This window comes from Sebastes fasciatus, chromosome 6 (genome assembly GCF_043250625.1).
Source record: "Sebastes fasciatus isolate fSebFas1 chromosome 6, fSebFas1.pri, whole genome shotgun sequence".
NCBI lineage: Eukaryota > Metazoa > Chordata > Actinopteri > Perciformes > Sebastidae > Sebastes > Sebastes fasciatus.
This window is the reverse complement of record NC_133800.1, coordinates 6990425-7013800: the sequence shown is the minus strand read 5'-3', so window position 1 is coordinate 7013800 and position 23376 is coordinate 6990425. Positions and strand designations below refer to the sequence as shown.

The window sequence follows — 23376 nt, the reverse complement described above, 5'->3', positions numbered from 1 at the left end:
AATAGGCTACGTTACTTTTAACATCCGTATTAATATGTGATAATGATTTGAACCACATCACCAATTATCGATTCCGTAATTCTTTGGCTGAGACAAATTCGTCACTGTTGTGTAATTAATAAAGCATCACAATAAATATGACAACAGTTCGCATACATACCGAATATGTTGAGTTTGCGACAGTTTAATTTAAAGACAATTTTCTTTTTTCCAATGTCTTCATTAATGCTTCTCCAATACGCTTTCTTTTTTTAACGTCAACTCGCACGGTGCATTTGGGTACCACAATAAAGTCCTGCAAACTGTGGGTGTGTAATGTTATGGCAAGGAAATGTGTACATCACATGTTAAAAATCATTGCAGTTGTTCCTTCTATCTTCACTCTGAAATGAGCATCCCTCCATTTATTTTCACATCACTCTAGCTGCCAAATCTGGTATTGGAATCCAAAAAATCGGCTCCAGCAGAGTCCTGACAGAGGTCTGGACGGTCTGGACGGGTGTCGTAAACACGGTTGTAGTGGGTATCATCCCATTTTTCCTGTATGACCTTAACGCAGCACGACAACGCCCTCTCCCCAGTGATAAACAGTTTACTTGAAGCTCATTGGACGGCGCAGGTGTCAATCAAACGCCTGGCTCGTTTCATTCCAGTAATCCCAACCTCCTACTGGATTCACTGGGAAGAGTACACAGCACGGGAGAGACCAGCAGGGGAGAGACCAGCACGGGGCAGGGCTTTTAAAAAACTGGATTATTGGATATATTTAGCCGATATTTTTTAACAGCACTGACAAGGATACCTTGCTACATCAGAGGTAATGTTGGTGTTATGTATGAACTTATAATAACCGTTTAACGTCAGTTCGTAGATGGCAGCTAAGGTTAGCTGTTGCTAACGTTACTGTAGCTAAGGTTAGCGGTTAGCAGTGTTGTTCCCAAACAGCAGTGGCCTCTCCTGCCTGTGTGTGTGTGTGTGTGTGGTGGGTGCTGGCTGTTAGGTGAATATAAAATAACATTTAACACAGCTTGTCCAATTTAAGTACACTGTCACTTTTTTTAAATTTTATAGCTAACTAAATGTATAAAGTGTAATCACCGTCTGTTGGTTGTTTATGATGAGACTTTCGTTAACGGTACCCATCATCATGCTGCTCAGTGGCTAATGATGCTAATGATGCAGACCGTCCTGTGAGGATGTAGTGAGGGATACCTGCTGTATTAGACACTTTTTACTGGTGGAGCCGAATCAGAAAATAGATATTACACATGAACATCTTAGAAGAGTTGAGTGAGCACATGGTTATTATTATTATTATTTGTGTGTAGTTGGGACCCTGTATGTGCGATATGACAGTATGATCATGTGTATATGTCGTCATCATGGTTGTTTTGTTCACAGATCGAAGATAAGACAGTCCTATCAACTAATTTTTTATGATAATTTGTTAATGTATTTATTACCAATCAATGTGCTACAGTATGGATCATAGGCTGGTTGCTCTCTCTCCCTTGATCTCAAAAAGATAACTACACTATATTGTACACAAATATATAAATATGGTCTGCTCTGTATACACAGAAGAAGAGTTGTTTTTCTTGCTGTAAGAAAAATGGTATGTTCTCTCACAGAAAACTGGGTGGGGAAATTATCTCTTAAAAACAAGATTACAACATGTAGTACCATACCTTACTCAGTAGGTGGCTACATTTACAGGTAACAGTGAATACTAATTATTATAATATTTGTATGATACCTTTTTAGAACTGTAACACTTTAAAAAATAAACAAATGGAAATGCAGAAAATTAATCAAAAGGAGACATTGATGGTGGCTCAGCAATCATTCCTTCACAGGTGTTACAGTGATATTGTCTGCAGCTACACAGGGGAGACAATTGATGTCTGTTGATAACAGTTACATGCATTTACAAAGATGTCTAACAGATCTATATTAGTACAGTTAGTTTATTATTAGTCTTCCCTTTCCGTTTTTCATCAATAACGAACAAGAGTTGTTTGTAATTTATTGTGTTCATAGATCTGCTGTAGTCCAATATGAGGGTGAATTGTAAAAACAATTCTGTCATCCAAGTATTTCTCAATACTAGAGAAACTGAACATTAGTCACCATAACAAACGGTGATTAAAAGGCGCCTACTTGTACCTGGCAGAACAATAGCTGCCCTGTTGGTGTGTTTTTTTTGTTACCAGTCACACTTGTGTCTGTGCTAAAAAAAGATCAAACTGTTTTTTATATTTATCTCAGGATTTGACTGGTATGCTTTTGACTCTCAATGTGTGTGTTTAATTATCTTAAGACAGTAATTTAGAAGCAAAAATCTAGTAACTAAGTGACTTTTTTGCTCACTTCCTGTTGCTTCCAAGATTTACATTCATGAAGGATGAGGGAAAGGGAAGGAAGGAAACGTTGTTTGGTTGACGTCCAAAAGCTACACACACACAGGACTCAATGTCCCGTCTCCACTGAGGTCAGAGCACCAGCATTTGACACAAACACATCCGTTTACTCTCCCCATTTTTCAGTTAATCTCACTTGCATCCGGTCTTCCTCTCGTCCCACTCGGAGGTCAAACATAATTAGCAGCAACTTTAGCTCATGTTTCAAAATGTCACCACGCTTACATGGTACACTAGAGGCACTGTGTGCTTATTTCTTTGGTCCTGGTGGTCATCTAATGACAGCGTTGCTGGGTGTAGGCCGAGAACAGACACACAGAGTTTGGCTTCAGCTGTCATCCCACACAACTTTAGTAAAGAAAATAGTATTCAAGGTTTTGTTCTTTGTTTTAAAATGTGGTTGTGATAGTAAGGCGCTTAAAGGTTGGTGGCTGCACTGTACAAATGGATAAAGATTAAAAAAAAAACGCTTAGACCATAACTACTACTGCCTGTGGCAAAATACACATGGAAAACTCTACACTGCACTCTGTATAAAATATTTCATCACAATTTGATGTCTATTTATAAAGGGATGAAACCTGTCTAAGCTTGTTGTAGTGTTTTCCGTGAGTAGTTTCTCTCTTTCCAAGCTGTGGTAGTTTGGAGTAATTTTGGCTGCGGCTCCAATTCATTTTTATTTTTGTCCTGGTTTTGGCTCTAGTGGGGATAGCATTCCACTTTATACTTAACTTTAGGATGTCTTTTAGACTGACACTGGTGTTGAAATAGTTGATAGGTTGACTAAATGTTAATAGGTGACTTTTTCTCAAAAATATCAATAGATTAATTGATTATTAACTATTAATTCTAGGGCAACATTAGCTGAAACACAAAATAAGCCATTTATTATTGGAAGAAAAGTGCACCAGCCAACACACACACACACACACACACACACACATACATACTCACGCAAAGCAAACCTGCATAATTTTGCACATACCAGTACCTTGCACAATCCCTGAATTAATATTCGAAACGGGTATGTTGTGTGACATGTCCTGACTGAGTTTGTTCAGTATTTTACCACCGTCTTGTGTTTATAGCTACTGTGGACACAGTGGGGACAAATGAGGCCTTTTGCATTGAACAAATTTGGGTTCCGAGAACGGATTGCATCACAGGGTGGTCAGTCCTGCGCAGTATATTGTGTGCGAGTATACTTGGACATTTTCCACGGCTTACTCCAAAAGGCTGCCTTGCACAGCTGAATAGTCAAACAGAACAGTGGCAAAGTCCAGTGTGGAGAGAGGACGTGTTTTTTAGGTGAGTCTTTTCTTTCCTAAAATAGGACTGCTGCAGGCATACGGATGAGGTTTAGGCTTGGTTTTGAAGTAATGGCAATATCCTTGTGGTTTTTGTAGTTTGCGGTCACATTTATTACTGCTGCAAGGACAAGGACCAGAGCCCAGCAGAGAAGTATTGATTTGTGTGTTGCTGTGCATTTGTAGCTATCAGTTTCTCGGTTAGATTTCCCAGAATCTATGGCTCTTTTTCCCGCTTCCCATCAGTGCACTTTTTTTTTGTTTTTTTTCCAGGGCTCAGATGGTCATCTGATATATTTGAGGTTGTAAAATGTTTCAGCTTGGTGCTGAAGTTGGAAAAATCTTTAGGACTCTTAACATATGACTGCTCTTTTCATGTGGGGACCCACTAGACCTGCAACAGGCTCAGAAGCCATTTTGGTTCAGGCACAGATGTGTGAAACATTGACTCCAAACAGCTGTATTTATGTTGAGCCATGCCTCTGAATTTCTTCTGGAGGTGATGCTTTTTAAAGCCAGGAACACACTAGAAGACTTTTAAAATCCCAGCCAACCAATGGAAAAACTCAGCAGCACATTTGGGTTAGCCTAAAGCGCAAGTGTTCAGATTTCTTTATTAACCAAGTCAAACTAACTTTACAGAAATAGGCTAGTTGCTGCAGTATTTACATAGTATTAGTAGCAGCAGCAGACCTCCAGCTGTTACACTGCCATAAAAAACGCACTGTAAAATCAATTATTGTGGATTTCCAGACAAACAACTGGATGGATGTGACCTGAAAGTTCATCCCCGTCTAAATATATGTGTTCTTTTAAAACCATATGTGAAACCACTTTAGGAGCCAGCAGTAAAATCACATTCCAGATTTGAAACTCCTCTCTTATTCCTGCTGCTGCTACATCGTCTAAAAGGAAAGAAAATGTCATAGCGTACCAAATAAATGATTGTCAAGATGTTCTGTATAGATTCCTTTAGACTCCATGATAGTAATCAGGCTGGGTTCTGTCATTTAACGGCTCAATTTACTGGTGTTTTTTTGTGTCTTTTTGTTTACTTGTTTATAATACTTTTCGTTTTCAAAAGCCACTTTGAATATTTTTTATCTAACCTACACACATTTTTTTTTATTATTTCCAGTATCCTTTTGTTTTTGTCATCGCATTTTATCCCTGTATTTGCATTCTGTCGGTCACCATCCAAGTCTATATAAAAATGAAACTAAACTAACTGGTGATGTGGAATGACCTGTTGAGCAGTTGGTTAGATAAGCAGGCTAAAAAAACAAAGTGTTTCTGTCCTGTAGCAGCTTGTTTTGCTCACTGCATTGCGAAAGGAAAACAAGTGCGTATCATCCACCATGTTTTTGGAAAAAAAATATTGTAAGGCTGTCAGGATTTGAGAGCAGGGTTGTGTTTTATTCTTGCATCATAATTAGTTACCACTTTTAGATGATGAATAGATAGCTTTCGGCATGTTTTTTCTTTTTTTAAAATCAATCTCTTATCTCCGTTTTTACTATTGGCAGACACTGATGAGTTATGACACCAGATGCAGAAAAAACACGTGTCTTCATTTGTTGCATAAGGTTTGCACTGGTCATAATATAAATCAAATGAAATACCCAGCTAAGATTTTATCAGGGTCACAACTGTACTGTCTGACGGTTTCAATGCAAACTCTATGGTTGTCTTGCTGGTTTCAGGTTAAGGTGGGACTCTTTAGTTCAGTTATCCAGAACAGGCTTTGCTTGTGTGTTTGTGTCTGTGTACTTTGCTTGTTCAGGTCATGTCGTTACAGTTATGGGCTTGGCTGTACTTAAGAGCATTGTTTTACCATGCTACCAAGCTGTTTGAGGGCTGTCCCAGCCTGTGTTAAGGGAAACCAGATAAACTGCACTGCAGCTTCTTGGTGACAGTTAATCACACAATAACTGAGCATTACACAAACAAAGGTGCACGTGCAGGCTCATCAAGGCCAAGGCTCATAACACAATTATTGCAACGTCTCTGTTTGTGCTTTTATCAGGCATTTTGATCTTGTCTTTCTATTTGTAGAGAGAACAACAGTCCCATAAATTACAGACTAGGCCTTGACCTTACATTGCCCTCCTAGATGTTTTTGCAGGTAAGGCGGCAGTAGGCAGAATGTTTTTGGCGTCTTTGGACAAAAGTTCCATAATAACTTTTCAGCATATTGTAATTCAAATGCTCTGAGAGATAACTAGACTTCTGCACATCATCATGGCTCTGTTTTCAGGCTTTAAAAAATATAGCCTGTGACGGGAGGCTTTGGCCAATCACAGGTAATTTCAGAAAGAGAGCATTCCTATTGGCCGTTCATTCAACGGAGGCAGCTGTTAATCACTCGCAAACTCCAATCAAACGGTCAAACAAGGCATCGCTGATCAAATATGAATCAAACCTCTGTCATATTTGATCAGTGCTGCCTAGTTTGACCGTTTGAACAGAGTTCACGAGTGTTTTGACAGCTGCTCAGAGATGGCAAGGCTCCAGCTCGACTCTGATTTTTTGTTTTCCTCCGGTCTGTGTAATCTTACAGATGCCATTAGGAGCATTGGAGGACACAGAGGCAAAGAAATTTTTTCAGATGACCTGTCTCACGCACTACTGTCAGGATAAAGTGAACGTTTTATAAAATTAACATTTTTTTAAATCAGATTTGCTCCATTTATTACCCACTTCTGCTTTAACCAAATTCTTTTCAGTGTGGCAATCTGAAACACCTTTTGTCTTGTCCTAGTCCCTTTGTATCCTCTTTATTACGTTAGTGTTGCGGTATTACTGTATTGAATTGCCACAAGGTGGCTTCTAAATCATACAATTACTAATGTGGTTTTGTTGAATCTATCCTTACGCAATTATTGCATTGCAAGCATTTGACCATATTCTTAAATAGGCCTGCAACTAATGATTATTTTCATTTGTAGATTAATCTGCTGATTATTTTTGTGGTTAGTAGTGAACAGCCAGCCACAGCTGGTGAGCATGTTGTGGAGCTGCAGCTTTCTTTGGAAGGAGTTATGTTGACAGTATAAGTTAATACACTGTGACCTGAACTCCATTGTTTAACCAGCTGCTGGATGAATATTTCCTTGGAAAAATAGTTCCATATACTGTAGTTGTACATGTATCTTCATTGCTTCCAGCTGCCTTTTAAATAGGTTTGTTTGTATTTGTGGGTCTGGCATGCATACATGTGTAGTACATATAAAAGCTCCTATGTATTATTTTTCTTTGGAGAGTTACTATTCATTCCTGTAGTAACTTTTCTCTTGCTTGCAAGTGTAAATGTGCTGCAACGTGTAAGGCAATTTTATTTGTATAGCACCTGTTGATCACAGAGGCAATTCCAAGTGCTTTACATAAGGCATCATGCATGATGATCGGTGACGGGAGCAAACTGGCCAAACCCAGAGACATTTTATGAAATTACTGTGTGCATGCAGACAGAACATTCCATGAATAAGGACATAATGTTTGTTTGACTCAACTCTACAGTTTCACAACAGCTGCCCTCAGCACCACTTTCATATAGTAGTATAAAAAAGTACAGTGTTTACAGTCTTCAGGAGGACAGGAGTTTTGCATCTTCGGTGTTACTTTTCTTTTTTGTTATGTTTGTGTTTTACCAGATCTCTATCTTTTTTTTCCTCTCTTCTGCTGTCTTTTCCCATAGGGCACCCTGTGTCTTTGTATTGCCTCTTAAATGTCTGGCATGGTGTTGCTGTAGTGGACAGGACCACCACCGTAGGATCTGCAGACAGTGACTCAGCCAGTTGATCACCATGATCAGTCCCAGCTCAAAGCCTACCTGTAGCCCTGTCTGGCTCATCTGTGTTCTCCTGGGCTTCTCGGCTGTACACACTCATGCCAAAGATGGTAAGAGCCGAACTATATTAATATATAAAATATTCAGAGGCATTCTGATAAATCAATAATCTGCAATTTTCAAAGCACATGATGTTGAAAGTGTTGAATATTGATGCAATATAGCAGGTCCATATGGAAAGGTTTGCTCTTTGGTTCTCTGGGGCTGATACTAAAACCATGTTTGCTGATTTAAGCTTATGTTGAGTCTGTATACCTTGCTATTTAAATCACTTAATATTATGATCTTTTTTTTTCTTCCAGCCCTTACTGTACCCCAGCAGGTGAGCCTGTCAGCTGACATGTACGCACAGCAACTATCCATATCCTGGCTGGGAGGAGCAGCCGCAACCGCAACCTTTGACCTCATGATTTTAAGAACTGAACTCAACGAAACCGTCTTCTACGTAAGAGCATTAATTGTTTTCTTAATTTGTTCTCCTGCTTCTCTCATTGTACAGCTCTGCTACAAGTTGGTTACATTCTCATGCGAAAGAAGCTATAAACCAACCTATACATTTTTTAGGGTGATGCAGATGTTGATGATAGTTGAGAGTTTAAAAGATCTGCTAATGATATACGCCACCCATAACATAAATAAACATCTTGATATGGTTCCATTATATTTGTTTTTTTAAGCAATTGCGAATGGAAGGTACTGGGCAGAACCTTTTGCAGTTGGAAAATACACTTAAGAAACTATAGACACTCTTTCAAAACATATCTGTGGCATTTCAGTACTTCAATATCTTGTAATTTATTGTCTGACATATACGCCAGTACAGAAGTGTCTGCAAGGAGCTAATATTGGGCAATATTAATGATCGGGCTCTAAAAGGAGCTTTCAAAACCATATTTAGTTTATTTGCCTCAGCAGCACATTTATAGCTTATTTGATATAATAAGTCAGTATAATAATTGTTTATTTTCCTGCTTGAGCTATGACTGCTATCACCAACAATCATCTACTAGCTTCATGTTTACTTTACTTTACCTTACTTTGACTTTATTGTCCACCTTAGTGGACAATAAAGTCAAAATAAAGTCTTTGGCTTCTCTAGTACATACAAGATAAATACAAACATGACACAGCATATCACACATTTCAAAATACTTTAGGTGTTCCCGAGTGCAGTCATTTTGCATTCAGTACCTGTATGGCATGGGGAAGAAAAGACCTCTTATATATATTCCGGCTCGCCCTCGGGGCCCTGAATCGACGGCCAGACGGGAGCAACTCAAACTCAAAAGTTCAGTGGGTCTACAGATATCTGTCTGGCCTTCCTGAGTCCCGCTCTATCAAATATTTGTCAGACATAACATATGTTCTTCCCCTCACTGTTTTCTGTGTGTTATCTGTAGGAGACGGTGTCTGTCACGGTGAATCGGGTGAGCGGACGGCACCAGTGGAACTGGACCTCAGTTGAACCTCTGGAGTGCACCTCGCTGTCTATCAAAATCCGCTCACGAGATGGACAGACAACAAGTGAATGGAGTAACACTCAGATACTTCAAGGTCAGAGGGGCAACGATTACACCCATATACATTATAGGACTCCAATGAATAGAGAAATATAGATACTGCTTTGCCTGACCTGTCAATTTAGATTGACATAATGCTTTTATTTATTCAGTTAAGGCCATTTCTAATTCAAATTCTTTCTTCTTTCTTAAGCCAAACAAATGACTTTGATTTGTACCTAAATATAGATCTCTATTCATATCCCCCTCTCCCATTTTTGTCTGTCATTTGAACATTTTAAACACTTTGCTCTCTTCTTCCTCCCTCCCTCCTTCTTTTCAGGAAGCGATTTACCCAGCAAAGAGAAATCCTCTATGTTCCCCCAGGACAGGATTGTAGCCGTGGGGTCCAACACCACCTTCTGTTGTATTGTGGCAGAGGGGAAGCAGTTTGGTAGCATCCGCTACGGCGAAACAGTCATGAATACAACGCGACTAAGCAGGCGGAGTTACGCCACTACAGCGATTAATCAGGGAATGTTCGGCAAGACGGGAAACAACATCCCCTGTTACGGCGAACCGAAGTCAATGCTGACGGGAGCGGTGGTGTTTGTTGGATGTAAGATGAATTTCTGTCTGGTTAAGAACTGAAGTGTGAATGGTTGTCATATGTTAGATGGGTGAATGTGCTTGGAGTGGCAGAGAGAGGGAGTTTGCACAAAGTAGATAGGTCATTGAGACTCAGAATTTTGAACAAATCTTTGTAATTATTTATGTCTATGTAATCTTTATTTATATATGTATATGATTAAACAAGTAAGTTTCTATGTGCTGTCCCCTTCCCCAGATCCACCACTGCCCACTGATTTTGTGTGTGAGACTCGTGACTTAGTCTCAGCTGTGTGCCATTGGAACAAAGGACGCGACACAAACTTGTATACGAAACGAGGAACACGCTACTTGCTGAACAACAGGTACCACAGTCACGCTCAATAAATTGCTTTTAAAAATAGCCAGAACTCATCTGGCTATTGTGTTGTGTTGGCCACACATGTACCCAACACACAAGGCTGTAACCTGACCTGAAACCTTGTACTGTGTCGGAAACCGTAGGGTTTGTGTGGGATAGCAGAACTGTACACAGTCTCTCATTCACAAAAAGCAAGCTACAGATTCTAAAATACATAGAGTAGGACACAAGCTCGACTCATCCTTGATTTGGCTTAACAGTTCACAATCAGCAAAAGGATTTAATATGAGTGTTGCTCTTAATATTCATTCTAAAATCACAAATCTGCAATCACAAAATCCTGTGGTTGGTCTGCTTTGCTTTCACACCACAAACCAACCGTCTCAGCGTTGATTGGAACCAGAGACACCTTTTCAGGCAGTCTATGGCAGTGTATAGTTATGCAGTCCACCCCAGAGTCATCACCTATATCGCCACCTAAACGAACCAAGAAATGGGCAAACGCCAACCGAACAGGTTACGTGTGAAAGCACTTAAAGATATTATCACCGTTGTGGGCACATTGACAAAATCACATGTAACTGAGATCCAATACACTACAAAACAGGAAAAAGTAAAGACACAGTATGTTGTAAACTCACAGAAGAAAGTCATAATGGTCCAGGACAAAGGTGGCAATGATCGAATAATATTTTTTTGGCCAGATTCACAGCAATTCATGGACAAGCCAGGATGTGGTATAATGTCACTTTGTTTCTGAGAAATTATCTCTGCATTATTTATGATTGGCTTTCTCTAAAAAGGGTTTTCTGCCTAGAAAAAAATCAACCAAGAGAGAGAGAGAGAAAGGATGACAAGAAATATAAGGCACTTAGTCTAAGTAACCACTTGCTGCTTCTGTGTGTCCATTTAACATTGATAGTGCATTGGCTGTCTGCCAGACCTTTTACAGGAATTGTCTGTAGGCTGGCTTGAAGAGAAGTTACATTATCAGTGTGTTTGGGCCTGTGTCTGCATCTGTAGCTTAGATTGAGTATCTGAAGTGGTTATATTTTGTTTTGATTTCATTTGGTTGTTTTGATTTTCTTTGCGAATCTGTTCTTTATTTTTGCTTTTGTAGGAACTGTACTCTGAGCAGCCCACAGAAATACAAGTTTGAGTGCACTGTGGCCCAGTGGGAGGGTAACTGGAGACTGGTAGCTGTGAATCCTCTCGGCCAGTACAGCCTCACTGACTCGGCTGAGCTCAGTCACAGAGGTGGGTGTTACCATATCAAAATCGATGGATGGATTTATACCAATAATTCAAAGTAGAGGTAAACATAGACATGAAATACACCCATAGTTATTTTTGTTGTTGTTCCACCCTTTCTCCTCAGTGCGTCCAGTAGCACCGGATAGCCTGATCTCTGTTGTCAATGCCTGGAATGCCACTGTGCTGTGGAAGTGGAAGTACGAAAGCTATTCCTCTCTGGCTCTTGTCTGCCAGGTAGAGCTTACCTCCCAAGGGTACAAAACAAAGGTGAGTTGTCTGTTCGTATTCTAATATATATGTGTGCACTTGTCCATTTGATTGTATTTGTTCACTCTGTCTGTCTCAATGTTCTGATTTTTTTGTTCCATCTTAAATGGTTTTGTGTTTATGCAGTATGCCAGCCAGACAGATCACTTCCATTGTTCTACCACATTTCCATTACAACATGCTAATGACTTACCACATTATTTTCAACAAATGCAAGCTTGTATGGGCATGTTCTCTCCATTTGTGTGACCGTCAGTGTACCAGACAGTAATGAAGTCTTATGCATATGTGTCCAGCGTACCGTCTCTGGTGAGGGTCTGCGGATGGTGGTTCTACCAGACCTGTATCCCGATGAGGATTACAGTGTTCAAGTCCGCTGCGGTGCCCAGCAGAATTTCTGGCAGTGGGGAAACTGGAGCGAACCATATTCCTTCAAAACCAGGACTTATGGTAATAAAGGGTTTATTTGTAGTATCTCTTTATTTTAGCTGAGATTTAAGTTTTTGATAAATGGTTTAGTCTATAAAAGGGTTACAGATGAAATGAAAATGGAAAGAAAAATGCAAATCACAAGTTGTCAGAGCCCAAAATGATGTTTTCAGATAGCTTGTTTTGTCTGACCAACAGTCCAAAACCCCAAAAAACAACAAAATAAAAGCAGTAAATTCTCACATTTTAGAAGCTGGATCCAGTGAAATTAAAAAACTTGATTGAAATTATTAATTGATTATCAATTTTTGACAACAATTGCAATCGAAATTGTAATTTTCTGCAGCCCTACCATAAATGGGCATCTGTCAAGTGCGTTACCAGGATGCCCCGAGCTGTTCATGTTTAATGACTTGTTGCAAGTAATTAATGTTGCTACATGCTGACTTAATCTTAAATAATTATTACTAATTGCTCTGAAGTATAACTATATTTTCATTTTTCAAGCTCGAAAGATTTCCTATTTATTTTTAGTAGTCATCTTTTTATTGCTCTGTTTTTTCAATCGAGTATTGTCACACGCAGCAGTAGTGCCATTTTCCTTTTTCAATTGTATTTTTCTTTGTCTTCTCTCAGTTCCAGATGCTCCTGATGTGTGGATGTGGATGAACAACGACTTCACTGGGCAGGTCATTTGGAAGGTATTTATTGTTTTTCATCTTTGAAATGAATTGTTTTAGATTTACAATTGACAATATGCTAATTTTACTGCAGAGAACGCAGATTTACAGCATGTTCACACAAGTCACAATCAGATGATGCAAGTGCCCGTCAGGGTTCTTCTGTGTTAGTCTTTATGCTTTGTCTCTGGCTTTCTTCCTCTTTTCTTCTTTTACTCTCTTTCTCCATTTTGACATGAAGAAGCTTGACCTGTTGTGAATATATATCATGAAATTGTAAGTAAAAGGGGATCTATAATTGCCTCTGTCTTTCTCTCTCCCCCCTTCCATCCCTTTTACTCTTTTAGCCTCTGACACGAAGACAGAGCCATGGTCTGATCACAGGTTATGAAGTAACTCTCTGGAGCCCTGAAGAAAATTTACAGCACACAAGAAACCTTTCGCCGAATACTTCTGCTGTACCAATCGACCTCACAAAGCTCAAGACCCTCAGCAGTGACAACAAGGTCATGGCAACTGTCATCGCAAAGAACGTTGAGGGGGTGTCTCAACCTGCAAGTGTACTTATACCTCTACGTTTGACAGGTATGTGGAAATGGAGTGTGTTTGGGATGTTTATAGTATATAAGAAGCAAGTAAGAAGGCAAAAAGTGATTAGTTTGTTTATTCTCAGACGCACACACTAAGTTTAAATTCAGTCATATTCAGTCAGTAAAGTTTTTAGCTATTTGGAGCCACTATCTGTTTGGCTCCACAGTCATGAAACACATGTCTCATTTGAAAGCAGCAGTCACTTACAGAATACATAGGTTCCCAACCTGGGGGTCCGGACCCACACTAGGGGTCGCCAAAGCTTCAGGGAGGGTCACGAGGCCATCTTGATTTTAAGGGGTGCACGAGAACTTTTTAAAAAAAATATACAGTTGGCCTAAATCTCAGCATTTCTTTCATTTCTGTGAAGAAAACTAAAATTTGGATTATAATTTCAGATATAACCTTAAAAATTTGAAAAGTATGCAGTTAAAACAACCAAAGAGCTAATAGAACAATGGCCAAGTGGGATTGATTTTCAAAAATAAAAAATACATAATGCAGACAAAGAATTGTATTAAAAGTTCCTAAAAATAACAGGTAACTCATCTCTGATTCAATATTCACAGAAAATAATCTGCTGAAAATTCATCCAAATCTCTCATTATACACAAACTTCCTGCATTTAGTGCGTTCACCATTTGGGTCAATTGTACAGTTTATCAGTTGTTCTGTACCGTTATTGTTATGCATTGAATTTAATATAAAATATCTATAAATGTAGTCAGGGGGTCGCCAGTTTACTCAATGATAGAAAAGGGGAAAAAGGTTGGGAACCACTGACTTACATGAATATGAAGACATTGTTTCTACATTGCTGTATACATATTTTTCTTCTTTCCAGATGTGGAACCCCATGCTGTGTCCAGGGCAGTTTATACGGACAACGGTTTCCCTCTGTTCTGGCAGAGCGATGCCAATGCCACCTGTGCTTATGTGGTAGAATGGTATGATGCCTCCTGCAAGCGGGACTGCCCTGTAGACTGGATCAAGGTGGCTGCCGGAAACACTAATATCTCAATTGAGTCAGGTATGCCAGCCTTGGTGCCTCCCTTTTTAAAAAGACTGTGAAAAGCAGTTTTCAGCATATTTGAAATGTACTGTATGGAACTACAGTCAGTACAAAGTAAAAACTCCACTATCTTTGTCCCCCCGCTATTCTTGGCTATAGACAGTGTTTAGTATTTTAAAAAGTAAACGACTTTCTCTGCCCTCAGCCGACTTCCAGCCGGGTGTGAGGTACAACATTTCCCTGTACAGTAGCTCCTCAGAGGCCCCAGAGCTGCTGCAGCACTGGCAGGGATACATGCAGGAGCTGGGTAAGGATAGAACTGCATATCCTTTTTGAAGAAGCAATGACTTCATAAATCACATTTTAAATTGCTGACTCTTTGTTCTCATTCTGTTTTCTTTCCTCCCTCCCTTGTGGCTTCCACAGTCCCTTCCAGTTCTGTCTCTCTGTCAACCGCTCAGCAGGACTCTGATATTCTCCTTACCTGGGGAGAGATCCCGCTGGTCAACAGAAGAGGCTTCCTCCTGGGCTACAACGTGTACATCAGTAGTGGCTCCCAGCTCACGCTTCTAGGTACATGTATACAAATGCGTGCATAATTCATTTACAACATTCATCGAAATATGGTGTAGAAATGCATTTTTGTTAAACTCAAACTAATTTTTCTCCTTCTTCTCTTTCTCTCCTTTTTGCTTTTCACCCTTTCCTCTGAGCAGACAATCTGCCAGACATAGGAAGCAGGAGCTACACAGTAAAAGGTCTCCCTGAAGGCTCCTATAAATTTACTGTCAAGGCCTACACCTCAGCAGGCGAGGACACAGGCGCCACTGCCTCCATAATGCTGGAGCCATACAGTACGTGAATCTATAATTATATGTGTATCGCCACCACTATTTGAGGCTACAAAAGATGAATGTAAAATAGATGTTGTCTAAATAAATATTAACAGATAACAACAAAGTGATTTATACTCGAAAGTAAGAAAAAATAATCATCTTGCTTCAAGTGTAATATAATAATTCTATTGTCTTGTCCTGACAGCTGATTGGCTGATCCTGGAAATCTTGGCTGCCCTGGGAATCTCAACCTTATTCCTGGTCATTGTCACCTTCGTTTGCTACAAGAAGAGGAAATGGTGAGATTGTTATGCTCCTATGCTGTGTCTCTCTCCTGTTTGTGTGTGTTCTATGAATAATGTAACAATCAGGGTCTAAAATTAAGTTTTTTCCTCACGTACCACTGTGGCAGGTCACTGAACATTTCTACTAGCCACTCAATTGTTTTGCCTGCCACTTCTGAAATCTATGTCGAACGCTTTAGAATTGTAAACATTAGGACTGTGTATTGGCAAGAATCTGGCGATAACATACGTATCATGATACGAGGGTTACAATTCGATATATTGCGGTACTGTAAGCAAGACAATATATCGCACATTTTTTAAAATCTAATTTTAGGAAAACTGTCATAGTATAAAAAAACACACCGCCATATGCATAAAATCTGAGCAAAATTTTTTTTACTTTTTTAAGCAATCCGAATTGTAGGATCTACATTTGCATTCATCACAGACAGTGCATATCTTTGCAAATAAAATAAAGTATTTTTGTCAGATTTGTTGTTCAGTGTCGCTTTATCAGGGAAAAATAGGGTGCATCCCGCCAGGTTTCGTAGCGCCATGCTGTGGAGAGCTTTTTTTTTCTCTCCACCGTAGCTCCGGTCCAAAACATCTGAAACTCAACTGAAGCATGATGCAGCGTGCGTATGCGTAACTGGGAAGGCATCAAAACAGAGGAATCGATAGTCAGAGATTCCTCCGCATACCACTAGAGAGAGCACGCGTACCACCAGTGTACCATAGATTGAGTACCATAGATTGAGAACCACTGATTAGCGAAAACCCAGTACAAGCAGCAGCTTATTCCGCACACTGTATCGAAGACAAGCCATTAGGAGGTATTATTTTCATTTGTTTAGGCTTTTTATGATAATGTATTTTAAAGTGACATTTTCCTTTGTCACCAGGGTGAAAAAGGCCTTCTATCCAGACATACCTGAGCCCAAACTGCCTGGTGATTGGTCCAGACCACAGGTACAGTATCAGTCTATTTCAATCTGACCCTCACAGCTAAACTAATCAGTGCTAATTCTAGATATAGAACTTCAATTTGACCATTCCTTATTTTTGCATTTTTTGATCATCCCTTGATAGAAGACTATGAGGCGTTTGTCTCCCGTTCCAACTGACTCAGTAAAGTGTTTAAACACTCTGTGTGTGTCTTACAGGGGCCGTTGGATGTGAAGCCATCTCCCCATAGTCTGGTCCATATGGTAGAAAGGCCTGAGTGGGATTCTAGTAAAGAAGTGCTCGTCGTCATTCCTGAAGAAGACGAGGACGAAGAAGGGCAGGGGATGGGAGACGAGCCAGTTGACACGGACGAGCCAACGTCATTACGCTACTACAACCAAGTGGTGGATGAGCGGCCCATAAGACCACGTTACCCAGACTCCTCGGATTCCTCTGCATCCTCTTTGGATTCAGCACGCACCGATGTGACGTACACGGGGATCCAGACCTCAGGATCTTCGCTGGTCTTCCAGCTGGATCCACAGAGCTCTTCTGAGGGTCACCAACCCCCGGCTGATCTGTCTGTCTTTGGAAGTGGAGGAGGAGGAGGAGGAGGAGGAAGAGGAGGAGGTTACCGGCCCCAGATGCAATCTAGATCCCCAATCGATGACATGGACCTAGCTTCACCTGAGCCTCTCCTAGAGCCCCAGGCTGCCAGTGCTGGGGGCTACAAACCCCAGAGCTCCTGGCATTTGGACTCCCCCGTGGAGGCCGGGGAGAGTGGCGGCCTGGCACCCTCTCTCGGATCCCCCACCTCGATCGCTTCCACTCAGTTCCTCCTCCCTGATGAGGAGGAACATGCAGAGGAGAAACGACAGTCATCATCGGCAGCAACCTGGTTCTCCAACCTGCTGTCGTCCACAAAACCATGATATCATCTATCTCTCACCACTAGCAGCCAGGCCGGGGGGGTTTAACATAAAACTATCAGATTCATTAGGGGTTACCAGTGTCATGCATCAAACAAGCCTAACCCATATGGTCTTCTAGGTAAATATCCCCACTGATGTAGCACTACATTACTACAGTTGCACTCTGACAGCAGGTTAATAATGCTATTTAAGATGTTTACTCCAAACATACAGAAATATAGTTTCTCTGTCATGCAAATATCATAGATCAAAATCTGTATATTTCTACATCAAAACATTTCTATTCTAACGACAAATCTCTTAAAAAGATTTTCAACCTTATTTATTGCACCCCCCTGGCAACCCGCTGGCTGTTACGTCCCCTCACTGCCTTTTCTGTGACTCCCTATAATGGGCATTTAGCGACGGCATATCCTGTATTTCCGTTGAGTGCATCCAGTTTTTAGCTTGATGTTTTTTTTATTTTTAGTGATGTGAACTTTACTACACTACAGAAGAAAACTGAAAGCAAGAAGGTTTCAAACCAAATGATGGAACAATATAAGTAAAGGCCATTTTTGGAAGAACACTACAAAAGAACAGTTTCAATAGAAGGTAGCTAAGTAGACAGAAAAGCTCTGTTTACACTATCCACGTCTTCTGCTGGTCCGCCATCTGGATAATCTTGCCTGTTTTTATGACAGCCGATGAGCTACTGTAAGGAAAAGAGGCATTTGGCTGTAAATACAAATGATTTTAAAGGTATGTAAAGATGGCACTCTCCTGGATCAATACCGAGGTAGCTTCTATCCTTACAGACATGATCTATTTTTCACAAATTACTGTCTGAACAGTGAGATGTTAATTGAAAGATGCACTTGTGAATGAGAACAGTGTTTATTTTACACAGATACAGGAGTGGTGCTGTCTGTTAAGGTCTGGAATTGTGTGGGTGATGAACCCCGTGGATATATACACTGATATAAGCTAGAACATGAATACAAACTGATGTAATTTAATGAGCGAACACACTATTCTGTTACTTTTGGGTGCTTTTGTTGTTGTTTTGTCTTCCGAAACCAGTAGAGGTTTTTGTGCAGTATTTTTTTTTTTTTTCTTGTTAAGAAATGCATTACACAGTCAGGCCAGTGTTCCTTTTTTTTTTTTTAAATGTGTCATGCATTATCCTCAAGTTGATGATTGGTATTGAACAAATTATGAGAATTAACTAGGATGGGTGATTACAGTGTTCAAATTGCCTTGATAAATGTAATGCTTCCAGTCATTTGCACCATATCACATTTCACACATCGCCTTGCTCCTAAATGTTTATGTATAATGAAAAAGAATATCTCACGATAATGCAGTTCAGAACTAATCAGAGATGTATTTTATTGGACATCCAGATTCCACTGGCACTGAGCGTAACTATCAAAGGATTACCAATTGAATCAATTTTAGTTACATTTCTTTGGTTACATTGTAATTGCCCTCTCAGTATATTTGTGTGGTTGTGAAGAATTATTTTTTTCTCCGGTCATTTTAATTTTTAAGCTCAGAGAGATGGCCGATAATCCGTTTGATGTCCATTTGCTGTGCCTGAAAGTTGGTTTATTTGTGAAATTAGTCACAAATGTGACTATTTAACTTTTAATTGCAAATTTGTCCTGGAGCCTGAAAAAGGGACCATGGGTAAAGCATATATTGGGAAATTATAGAGAATTTCCAGAAATGCTTTCACTTAGCTTATTTTTTTAATTTTTTTTACAGAAATATGTGGAAATGACCTTGTGAATATTGGTTGCTTGACAGCACTTTAGTATCTCCATTATGGTGTCAAACACAGGCCACTAATTGCCCAAGTAGTCTCCACATACTCCATTTGCTCTCAACTCGTGTATGGTGTGGGTGTTAAGGATGCACCATTGGCTACGCTTCCCAAAAGCATCATTATGCAAAGATTATCCTCTGACATTCTATTATTAATCATTATTCTATTATTAATGTTTATTTTATCATATTTTTCAGAGCCAGGCCCTTGCTCGCCTGTGTGGCAGCCTGTGGTCTGTTGTTTCTCAGTGCCTCCAGCCAACAAGCTTTAAGTAAAACTACTGTGACATGAATGATGACTTACACTAAAATGGACGGCTTCACTGATGAACTGATGACAGGCAGGCAGTCTTATTTGACTACTGAGAAAAATGTATCGCCTCTTTCTCTTTGTCTTGTAACACTGATCTGAATTTTAAGAGAAATGGTTGAAAGAATTAGTCAAAAGCTTCAAATTAAGTTGCATCGTGAGATCGGTGATCACTTCAAGGCAGAGGTAAAGGGCGGATATAGTTTTGAGTATTTAAACGGGGCTGACGATTGTTTTCCTTTGAAGCCTGCTTTCTCAAACAAGCATGGCTTTGGAGACTAACCTATGAACGCTATGTGTTACATGCTTTTATGTTGATTTGGATCAACAAACTGGCACCTTTTTATTTTTCTCTAAATCTTTGTTTTTATACAAATGTACATAATTTTCTTTCATTTGTTTCCTTCTTACAATACAAAATTATATTCCCTATACGACAACAAGCAGTTGGTGTTGACTAACCAGCTCTCTTGAGAGAATAAAGGCAAATGTTTGTGTTATAATGTCGACACCAGATATATAGAGTCCTATGAAATGTAGATGCATCACACTTTGACTGTATTTGTTGTGTGCTGCTTAAACACGTGGAAACCTTTTAAAGCGTGTCTGAAAAATTATGTAAACTGAATTAAAATTGTGACCCTGTCTTCTTATAATAGTTTAGCTTGCTTTGCATTCCCATCTTATCACTACAGTGTCGCTTTGCCAGACACATTGTAAGTAGGACTAGAGTACTCACCATGCAGACTCATACATGGCAACTGCTGACATGCAATTTCCCCTTACCTTTTTCCATTGTCCTTCCACATTTTTGATTGAAGTCTGTGTTTACTCTGTAGAACATTATGATTTTGATACAGCAGGGTACACTTGCTGCCTTGCACATCTTCATCTCTGGCCTTGGATGTTTTTGCAAATAAATGCATGTTGTATGAACTATTACTATAAAAACAGTGGCTCATAAATCTGTTAAACTCCATGTTTATGTTACCCTATAGCTTTAAAACACTAACACTGACTAATGTGCACGACAACATGACTGAAGTATTGTGCACATTTCTGAAAATGCTTTAAATTTCATAATATTTTGCAGAATATTTTACTATTGATTGAATGACAGTGAAGTGCTCCTGAATGAATACATGAATGTTAACACTAATAACACAAATTGAAGCGCTACTTGTTTAAATGCAATAAAGTTATTTGTCTGGCCAAATGTCAGTTTGTCAGTGTTTTCTTTTCCACTCCTGCACAGACATTTAAATATCTGTCTGTTGTTGCCATTCGCCAGAATCAATGTGCTCAACATTACTGACAAGTGAATTTTTCAGTCCAATAAATATAAGTTATTCTTTGCTTTCGTTCCCTAATCAGTGAAGGGTGTATGAGGGGTGGAGGTAACAAATATTAAATGATAAAAATGGAGGTGATGAAAATGCATGTGAATTGAAAAATTGAGCTGTAAAAATAGATGTGAATTGAAAAATGGAGTAATAAATTATCAAGTGATTTGATTAATTTAAAGCCGATTTGGTCAGATTTAGATTCAACATTTAGATTTAGATTTAAATGGCTTGATATAAGTAAATTATCCCAAACTACAATATTAATATTGCAGATTATATAGTAAAACTGCTTTTCTGCAAAAAAAAACCTCTTCTCTCAGAGGCAAAAATATACAATACCTTAAATATTACGCAATACACAGCACTCCAAATTAATATACAACTACACCAAATATTAATATAGCCTATACCGCATCCGACGTTCAAAGAGGAAGTGTGATTTTTAGATTTACATAAAGTACAAATGTCACAAATAAAGAAAATAAATATATTTTTGTGTCATAATAATAGGTACACATAAAAAGAAAATAAGAAGAACAAGGTACAGTTTATGAAATCCCCCGTGCGTCAGTAAAGGTAATGGGAACGTAATGACGTAGGACCGAGGTACCAGTATAAAAGAGCTGTCAATCATTCCATCTCTCCTTTTGCATCCGAGTTTGACATCAGACGCTGCTGCTAAACCTGAACGCTGGAAAGCTGAATTGTTGGAGAACGAGAAACATCTGTTGTAGATTACCTTTGGACTAGTGGATAATCACCATTAAGTTACCGGAGAAGAAAACAACTGGAGAAATGTCTTTCAGCCTGCCGAGGTCACCGACCCGTGAGGAGCTCCACGGGGAGGAGCAGCTGCTGCTCGGAGCCGCCGGTGTGTCACACAACGACCACGGAAGTAAGACAACTTCTACTTTTACTGTTTTTCTTCCTCCAAAGTCATTAATTCATCTATCTAAAACACTTACTTAATTTAGTATATTGTATTGAGTTTAAAGCTACAGAATGAAGTGGGCCTTATTGGATTAAACACATTTAATGAGAACAGCCACCTAGCAGCTACACCACGTGTTCTCCGGGTAAATCATCTCATGTTGGGAATCTATTGAATTTTCCGCCACATGTACAGAATGTATTAATGTCTCTATTAACAATAATGTAGTGATTTGAAAACATTGTTATTTTTGTTTTAGGGGAACAATTCTTGCAAATTTGGCGTTGAAATATAACCAAACAAAATGGCGACTGGCCTAGTTTTCGAAAAATGCCAAAAAATAACATTTTCTTCAGCACCATCACCATGGAGACAGTGACGTTATTACGAGCTGACGTCAGAGCGTGCAGGACGTAACGTTACAAGTGTAAACAAATATGGCGGCTTCCTACAAGTGGAGAGCTGAGTTTGCTTGATTTAATTGTTTAAGCTTATACATATATATATACATACATACCTGCATATACACACAAATACATATATACATACATACATACCTGCATATACACACAAATACATATATACATATATACATACCTGCATATACACACAAATACATATATACATATATACATACCTGCATATACACACAAATACATATATACATACATACATACCTGCATATACACACAAATACATATATACATACATACATACCTGCATATACACACAAATATATATATATACATACATACTGTACATATCTTACATACTTATTTTTATTTTTTATTATTTTTTTATGTTCATGAATCTTCATCATGGATGCATAAAGAGAACTGTATGTGTAGTAACGTTGCCCGGCTGCATGTGTGTAATGTGCATAATGACACATGCACTCCTCAAACTGGCCTTATCTTAGCATTATACACAGTTCATTGCAAACCATAGGAAGTAATGAAGACGGCAACATCTTCTAGGATAATATAAACAATTCATACAGTGCCATGGAAAATAATTTCTGCCACCAAACTCCCTCAAAATCACCTGTTCATTCCAACGTCATCCAATGTTTTTAACAATATTAATATGCATGTATCTTCTTGTCCCCTCAGGTGGCTCCTCTCAGAACTCAGACGGCGTCGCTGAACGTGCTGAGGTGCTCCCGCAGCTGATCCGACCCAACAACCTCCGCCTCTACATCGTCTCTGATGATGAGGCGCCTGAGGTTGAAGAAGGTGAGTATATCCCCCCTCTTTCTTCTGATGATGAGGATGTGAGTGTCTTTCAGTTTGAAGACGGTGAGGTCTACCCACTCTCTGATGACGAGGACAAGGACGAAGAGACCCTGGACGACTCTGGCTACGACACCACGGGCGAAGAGGACGCTGATGATGGGGATAACGTCGGACTTCGCTCTCCTGTCATCCAGGAGTCCCCACAGCAGCGCTTTAGGCAGGCCAGGCGACGAATGCTTCCTCCTGTTCCCGCTGGTTCCCCCGTCGCTGTTCCTGTTGGTGTTCCCGCTGGTCCTCCGGTCCACCTCCATCCTCCTTTTGGGATTCGGTTGCTGTTCCTCAGAGACTGATTGTCAGGCACCTGCAGGTGCCTGTTCAGCATTAGCAGCCTGTGGAGCAGCATCAGTAAATTATTGAAGATCAACTGAGAAGATTCTGTCTTTGTGGTCAAGGCAGCTTCTTCACA

General features: G+C 39.6%; 1 protein-coding gene across 4 annotated transcripts; it reads left to right on the top strand.

Moving 5' to 3' along the window:
- Positions 1-658: 658 nt before the first annotated feature.
- lifra (LIF receptor subunit alpha a) lies at positions 659-20616 on the top strand. Of its 4 annotated transcripts, XM_074637374.1 has the most exons (19): positions 668-817; positions 2388-2491; positions 7425-7627; positions 7880-8022; positions 8978-9131; positions 9420-9695; positions 9924-10050; positions 11167-11303; positions 11425-11567; positions 11864-12017; positions 12633-12697; positions 13024-13261; positions 14112-14297; positions 14485-14586; positions 14706-14852; positions 14996-15133; positions 15321-15414; positions 16305-16371; positions 16566-20616. In XM_074637374.1, exons 3-19 carry the CDS (start codon positions 7534-7536, stop codon positions 17277-17279), a joined length of 2979 nt encoding a protein of 992 aa, XP_074493475.1. In that variant the 5' UTR covers positions 668-817; positions 2388-2491; positions 7425-7533; the 3' UTR covers positions 17280-20616. The 4 variants fall into 4 exon arrangements, with proteins under 4 accessions (XP_074493474.1, XP_074493475.1, XP_074493476.1 ...); XM_074637373.1 differs by lacking the exon at positions 2388-2491 and having other exon boundaries at positions 659-817; XM_074637375.1 differs by lacking the exons at positions 668-817; positions 2388-2491 and adding an exon at positions 3624-3728.
- Positions 20617-23376: the final 2760 nt, after the last annotated feature.